Raw genomic sequence first — 8,301 nt, forward strand, 5'->3', positions numbered from 1 at the left:
GATAGTCACTGAGTGTTTGATAAGGCACAGAAACGCAGGCTATTGTACTCGATGGCCTATAAGGGTGTCGAAGACGCCCTGCTCCCACCAATTATATTATCAAACCTGAGACAAAAAGAATTCTATCTCCCCAGCCGAGAAAATCGCTCGGCCGATCTTAATTATGTGGAACGTTAGAACTTAGAGACTGAATTAATTCCGGTCGAAAATGTAGCAATGTGACTTCCGTTTCATTCCGATTTCTATTCATAACGAACCCCGTCGAAGCTTGTCGAAGCTTGCCGGAGCTCCTACGAGAATTTCGGCGTGTAATTGACCTTCGATCCTGCCTCGCTATCAATTATGTGCATGTAAACGATCGGCGTTACGTCTGGTTACACTACAAACTCTTAAGTCGGCGTGACGTAACAAACAAGAAAGAATTATTGCATAAGTACGCGGTAAACTGCGTAGTAATTAATATAAGTGAACATTTCCAACACGATCTAGGTAATTTAATCCTTGTGTCTTAACTATTTTTCCACAATTTGTGTCTGTATATTTTTTTTCGGTTGTAAGCCGTTCTAGGAATAAATTAGAAATAATGCTAGCAGAGTTTTATTATTGTTCTATTTAACAGGAAAGATTACCAAAAGGCAAGGCTTACCAAAGGTAACATACACTTCTATGTCGATTAATGTAGTTTTTATATGATGTTTGTAATTGTTTTTATGGTTAAATAATTCTGAGACAAGTATGACACGTGGGTTAACCATTTTTAATACATTCAACAAAAATTATGAGACAAATACGAAGCTATGTGAACCTGGCACTCGACTTTCAAAAAATTAACTTTCTTTTTTAAGGAAAATGATAGTATTTCGTTTGTAGTTGATTGTAGTAACAACAGTTTCGTTTGTAGTTTCATCAATTAATAAACAAAACAAATTGAAAAAATGGCCCGCACCCGACATTGTGATATCTCAAATCCGCTTTTTTCATTTGATTCAGAATCGTTTGTAGTTGATTATGATGATTCCCGTTTCGTTTGTAGTTGAATAGTTCCAAAATTATAAGCAATTGTTTATATGTCTTAAGAAGCAACTTCGTCAATTTTCTAGTTTTTTAAAATCTGTTTTTCCCTGTTATTTAGAATTGTTTCTAGTTGTTTGTAGTGATTTCTGTTTCGTTTGTAGTTGAATACTTGAAAAGTTATAAACAATTGTTAATACGCATAAGAGACAACTTCGTCAATTTTCAAGTTTTTCAAAATCTGTTTTTCCCTGTTATTTAAAATTGTTTCTAGTTGTTTGTAGTGATTTCTGTTTCGTTTGTAGTTGAATACTTGAAAAGTTATAAACAATTGTTAATACGCATAAGAGACAACTTCGTCAATTTTTAAGATTTTTTAAATATTCTTATTTCATGTGATTTAGAATCGCTTAGCAGCCGATTGTAGTAATCTTCCTTTCGTTTGTAGTTGAATAGTTCAAAAGTTATAAGCGATTGTTTATAGGCTTAATAGGCAACTTCGTCAATTTTTAAGATTTTGGAAATCCGGGGTTTCCATTTAATTCAGAATTATTTATTCTTGGGTTCATGTTCAATTCTTCGTAAACTAATTATTTGACAAACATTCAAAACGCTTTGAAACGAAACTTCTGCATTCAGTCGCCCAAAGTACTTTGAGCGCGCTGCGAGGTACCACTAATTTGTTCATAAAATGAGATCTTGAACATTTTGTTCCCGCTATAAAGCCATTTGTATCTTATTTTTGAGATCCTAAGATATCACTTAAAATAAAGAAAAATGTGACTCCGAGGAAATTGTATGTACAATTAAATTGTATGCGTGTACATGTACATTACGATGTACAGGAGGCTTGAAGAGGTTAAAAAGGTGACGATCCGTAAAGGGCTCTCCGCATGAAGCAGAAAGATCCGAGAACGAGAAGCTCCTATCCGGGCGAGGTACGCGTGGCGAGGAACAAGATATACGCATTAAACCGAACACGCTGTCTCTCTATCCCTTTCCTTCTCTCGCGCGACACAATACACCTACGAGATAGCTTGTTCACGCTGATAGGCAACCGCGTTACCCACACATGCCTGGCCAGGAAATCGCACTCGATCATCTCGCCAGTAGTTACACTAGTTACGGCACAACCCTCGAAGGGCGGTGGAAACGGAGAAAAAGCACGCTCGCAATATGGTAACACCATAATGCGGGTAAATAACATCGTGATATACACATAAACACGTTCGACGCACGAAACATTTACGCGGACATTTACATGGACGCAGAAATAATAAAAGAATAAGAGAGGACGATTTCTCTACCGTTCTCCTATCCGTTACCAAAAGACCAAGGACGGACTGTCACTACCCGAAAACAAATAAAAAATCTCGCGAAAGCTTGTGAATCTTCATCTCCGGGTAAAAGCTTTTCGTTTGTTGACTCTTTCGTTTATCTACACGGAAAAATTCTCTGTTGTTATTGAAAAGAGATGGTTTGTGTAAATAACCTCTCAATCTTTTCCTAATTATGCAGAGACATTTGCTAACGCGTAATTTAATATTCTTGCGGATCTTTTTATTGGAAATTATTCTACGTAAATTATGCACACGAAATTATCTACGTATGTATATATTAGGTGGACCGGAAAGTAATGTCGTTTTTGCCATCTTAAATACTTGTTTATCATTTATCAGCTCATTGATTTTTCTGGCATTGAAAATTTGCACACTAGGTGACAAAAGGCTGCTGACAATGGGGGCGATTATATAATGAATTAAAGATAGAAATTTATTGGAAAGTTTGAATTTAATGTAAAAGAAACGACATTACTTTTCGGTCTACCTAATATATACAATGTGTTTATGTAGTACTATATTTAAGCCTACAAACAGGGGCGGTTTTAGCAATATTGGCGCCTCGGGCAAGATTATCGTGGCGCCCCTTCAGAGGCTTCAAATTTTTAAAAAAAGAAGACAAGGTAATAATTTCAAACGATGAATCTGTAGCTAGATTGTGAAGATTGTTAAACTACAATATACAGAGTGTCCCAAAAATGTTGTAACACCTTGAAAAATGTGGTTCGGAAGGTGATTTGAAACAACTTTTTCCTTAGCGAAAATGTTGTACGAGGCTTCGTTGAAGAGATTATTAGCAGATAAAGCCCGACCAATCAGAGCGTGCGTATACCGTTGGAACGATTGGCCGAGCTTTATCTGTTAATATCTCCTCAACGAAGCCTCGGACAACATCTTCGCTAAGGAAAAAGTTGTTTCAAATCACCTCCCGAACCACATCCTTCAATGTGTTACAATATTTTTGGGACACCCTGTATATAGAAACTGGAGGTGATTTGAAACAACTTTTTCCTTAACGAAAATTTTGTTCAAAGCTTCGTTAAGGAGATATTAACGAAAAATCCCGACCAATCAGAGCGTGAGTATACCGTTGGAGCGGCCGCAGTAGGCGTGGCTACGCGTTTGGCGACCGCGCTCATACGCTACCGCGAGCGCTCCATCGGCATACTCGCGCTCTGATTGGCCGAACTTTATCTGTTAATATCTTCTCAACGAAGCATCGGACAACATTTTCGCTAAGGAAAAAGTTGTTTCAAATCACCTCCCGAACCACCCTTTTCAAGGACCTCCAACATTTTTGGGACACCCTGTATACCTAAGCCTACAAATTTTGAACGTATCCATTCCACGATTTTCATAATTGAATACCTAAGAAAAAATAACCAAACGGCACAGCCAAAAAATAACTATTAGCACAGTTGCCACTTTATACGTCGCTAAATTATAGCAAACGTCGTGCAGAAAACTAATGTAGGAAGATAAACGTATTTTCCTGTAATAATAACACTTGTGTTCTAACACTTGGCAAAAAATACGCAATGTCATCCGTTCTTCGTCGAATCAAAATTCGAATTTATGTTACCGAATTAAACATTTCTCAGCGAAGAATTAAAGATATAACTGCTTTTAGATTTTCTTTTCTTTTATAATAATAGCAAACTCGAATCAGTCTGCAAAAACTCTCTTTTGACTATAATGTTTGTTCACTCTATTATAAATAAAGTATGAAGTATTCATTTAATTTATTCCCGAAGAGAACGCGAAGTAAGGTAGAAAGTTGAACGAATAAACATTACATTAAGAATAGGAGAGATTTTCCTCGAAGTAAATTGAATTTTATAATCGACAAAAGAACCAAGCGAACGATATTAACGAAAGTTAACGAATACATAACTATAATTATAATAATTATAATAAGTAAACGATAACGAAAGTTGGAACGAATAAACATTATATTAAGGATAAGAGAGAATTTCCTCAAAGTAAATCAAATCTGGTTTTATAATCGACAAAAGAACCTCCAAGCGAACGATATAACGATATTGCTGCGCAAAATAAACATGCCTTTCTTAGATTCATATTTAAAAATATAACCGTTCGATCGAATAAATGACACAACTATACCACCAACTATACATACATTAATCTGTTTCGTTACCAATCAATAAAATTCGACTAAATTTCTACTTGATTAATTATTGGTTTCGGGGTCCGAGAAAGTCTAGTTCCGCCACTGTCTTGTACTTACCGATTTGTATTATCAAGCGAGGTAGCACGATCCACCGAGCCTGGAGTCGTTCCCGTGGGTCAAATGATTTTGACGATCCCCATGGTTTTTCCGAACTAACGACGCACTCCCGGACTCGTCCTAATCACGTCGAGCCACGCACGAGAACCCTTTCGATTGTCCTTTGTGTCGAAATCCGACGAGAGAAGTTTTGACGGGTGCGAGACTGCAGCAGCACGAGCACTCACACGATCACCTCGAAGGTCTGTTGCCAACTGACCCAGCCAGTGACAGCTTTCTGCGGGCTAGCACGCTCGCCAACTCATGTTCGATGAAATAACTGCTCGATAACCAGTACGATGTTACACAAAGGCCCACCTGAAACAGAATTCCATCTCTTATGTCGAAATCATCTCAAATAAGAATGATTTTACTTCGTTAGGAAACTAACTTCTAACATTTTGGAAAACCGTGGTTCGATTATTATTGAGAAATCTAGACGAGACTTCGTCGATAACGCGAGGGTATCATCTACGACTTCCGCATAAAGGAATGGGAATTAGTAATGGTCGAAATTTAGTATTGTCGATGGTTAGAGGTTAATTAATAATACCTATCGTAACCATGCTTCTCGCAGGACACTTGAGATCTGGATTTTGTTGTATTACCGTTTCGTGGAACGTACGCTGAGCCCGAGAATCGACAGTGAACGGAGTGGAAAAATATTGGAGATGGTTCCGTAAAGGAATTTTTTTTTCGAAAGTTGCCAGCACTGTCGATCATATGGCAATCAGCTGTAATTCACGTTTCGTCAATAGACATATGCTTGCACTTGGTTTAAGCAATCCATATGCGAAAACATCGATTGATACATATTATTTGCAATCAGAATTATCAGTTACACTCTTTTTACTAAAAAAACAACGTAATCTTACTTTTTACTTATCGAAACTGAATGGCGAAATAAAAAGGATTTAACCTATTTAATTATTCGAATGTTACTGTCTACGTACTGTCTATGTATATATTAAAGGTTTTCCTATAGCTTTCTTAATCTATTTTATTCATGTTTATTACAACATTACTGACAATATAAATTATCTACTTGAATTCGCGATACAATTTGATTATTATCCTATTTAATTATTCGAATGTTACTGTCTATCTACTGTCTATGTATATATTAGAAGTTTTCCTATAGCTTTCTTAATCTATTTTATTAATCTTTATTAAAACATTACTGACAATATAAATTATCTACTTGAATTCGCGATACAATTTGATTATTATGACATCAATTGAAGGTTCTAGTTATTCATTATAAATAATACATCTAGGTCAATAAAATTTATGCTCCAGAAATTCGTTTATCTTATGTAATACCCATTATATTTACATACACAAAATATGTGTATGCAAATAATCAAATTGTAAAAAGGGTCTAACCTATTTAATTATTCGAATGTTACTGTCTATAGTACATACATTAGACATTTTCTTATAGCTTTCTTAATATATTTTATTAATCTTTATTAAAGTATTACTGACGATATAAATTATTTACTTGAATTCGCGATACAATCTGATTATTATTATGACATCAATTGAAGGTTCTAGTTATTTATTATAAATGATATATTTAGGTCAATAAAATTGATGCTCCAGAAATTCGTTTATCTTTTGTAATACCTATTATATTTTACATACACAAAAAATTATACAATCTCTCTTTGGATTTTTTTAAAGATCGACTTGTACACTGCTTATGTTGAGATAGTAACTGCATTTGAGTCACATTATTCGTGACTTCTGAGACTGTACATATCATCAATGTTCTTGCGTAATAATATACCGTCGATTTGAACTAATTTGAACTCTATTGTTCGAGACGCGTTCGAAATTTTCGTTCAGAGTATTTTAGCGTCAAGGTTACTTGATGTAACAGTTTATTATCTGACAGTTAAATGAGAACAAAATCTAACGTTAAGCAATTTTAAACACGAATTTTGTACCAATTATACATGCCTAATTCGATCAATCGAAGGGTAAATTTTTTGTCTACAGTTTGCAGTAACACGTTAAAGATAAAATAGATAAAATTCTTATTTTATTGCTGGTGGACATCTATTACTCAAACTAAACGAGTACAAACATACAAAACGCATCAATTGAATTAAATGTTTTTCATTTTTACATTAAATAGAAAAATGTAAACGTTATTAAATGTGTGCTTAGTATGATTTAATCCATAAACATTTATTTACAAGTGTTTAACCATTTCTCGAAGCTGAAGAACCGAAAGACATTTCGGTCGGTACACTAATTGATATCAAAATCATGGCCTCGATAACATTGTGTGCTCGAAGATTGTGATTTTCGTCAGTCTTAACTGGATCATTTTTTGCCGGATTTCTTTATGCCGCCCGTGACGAGAGGTCCCCTTTGGCTTGCCTTCTTTGCAGCCTCGGCGAGTGCTTTCTGTTGTTCCTTCTGCTTTTGCTTGTACGCTAGGTCTTCGTCATCCAAAACTTTCGAATCCTTTTTCGGCGCCTTAAGGGGCTTCTTCTTACCGCCCTCACGACTCGACATTCTAAAAAAATATCCATAATTCAAATTATGCATAATAAAATTATCCATAATTTTAAAAAGAATCTTTCAAGTGTATCTGTACGAGAAAAATCACGATAAAGAATATCCAGAGATCTAACTTTGAATGTCAAACATCAAACAATAACGAATTAGAAGACACCGTTCTTCGAAAACATAACCTATAAATATATCAAATACAAACTAATAATAGTTCGCGAAATGTTTAGAACTGTTACACATATTTCATTTGTACGATATAAGAAATAGTGACATACTATGACAAACAATTTTAAATTAATTTAACGCACACAATATGAAATTATTCGAAGATCCTGAACGGCACATGGAAAGTACTTTGTTCGAGTTCAATTGTATCACCCCGCTTTTAATGTAGTTGAAATTAAATGGTTTCGATAATTTCGTTTACCTCAAATCACAATCAAATTTTCCAAATAAGACTCCCAACAGCCGTAAAAAATACAGTACGTCAAAACCAAATAGTTTGCATCAGACTGATATCCAGTGCGAGTCAGTGCGATTATACTGGAGTATACGAAACTGAAATTGAAGATTGTGCTGCTCCCTATGAACAAGTGAGTGTGAATCTTTGCTCATCGCCGTTGGCGCCACTTTCTTGACCAAAGAATCTGTGCAGATGATAATCACAATTCTACAGGAATTAATATAACAAAATTGTGGAGCACAAAAGAAAACTTAAATAAAATAATCCAGCTACTTAAATATGGACCAACAACTAACATCGGAGAAAACTTCATAAGAAACTATCGCTAATAACCAAAGGTTGATGCGACGTTAAATATGTAATAAAAACAAAAAAAAAGATTAAATTTTAACAAACGAATTAAAAATTGTCATCGTTAATGTTATTTCTTTTATTATGATAGTTTACGATGAATTGTACAGTAGTATTTTTCAAATTATCTTCTTTTTCCGTAAATCTTCACATATCGTTTTTCATATCACAACATATTTTGTTATTGCACACTTCATATCACTGTTTAATAAAATCGCGTCTAATGTCTTTCTTTTTCAATTCCCTACTTTTTTCCTTACCTACATATTAGTCTTTCTTAATCTTCAATCCCTTATTTTACCTTAAACTAAAACCAAAAC

At 34.8% G+C, this 8,301-nt stretch overlaps 1 protein-coding gene across 2 annotated transcripts; it reads right to left on the reverse strand.

Moving 5' to 3' along the window:
• Positions 1 to 6,802: 6,802 nt before the first annotated feature.
• On the reverse strand, positions 6,803 to 7,755 carry LOC128875428 (translation machinery-associated protein 7 homolog). 2 transcript variants are annotated; one of them, XM_054121001.1, is made up of 2 exons: positions 7,595 to 7,755; positions 6,803 to 7,168 (listed from the first exon to the last, which is right to left on the reverse strand). In XM_054121001.1, the coding sequence occupies exon 2, from the start codon at positions 7,165 to 7,167 to the stop codon at positions 6,973 to 6,975; it is 195 nt and encodes a 64-aa protein (XP_053976976.1). In that variant the 5' UTR covers position 7,168; positions 7,595 to 7,755; the 3' UTR covers positions 6,803 to 6,972. The 2 variants fall into 2 exon arrangements, with proteins under 2 accessions (XP_053976976.1, XP_053976977.1); XM_054121002.1 differs by having other exon boundaries at positions 7,476 to 7,616.
• Between the last annotated feature and the right edge of the window lie 546 nt (positions 7,756 to 8,301).

This window comes from Hylaeus volcanicus, chromosome 4 (assembly GCF_026283585.1).
Source record: "Hylaeus volcanicus isolate JK05 chromosome 4, UHH_iyHylVolc1.0_haploid, whole genome shotgun sequence".
Classification (NCBI taxonomy): Eukaryota; Metazoa; Arthropoda; class Insecta; order Hymenoptera; family Colletidae; genus Hylaeus; species Hylaeus volcanicus.

Coding starts and splice junctions, on each gene's coding strand:
- LOC128875428 (XM_054121001.1), bottom strand. CDS start 7,167: ATGTCGAGTCGTGAGGGCGGTAAGAAGAAGCCCCTTAAGGCGCCGAAA.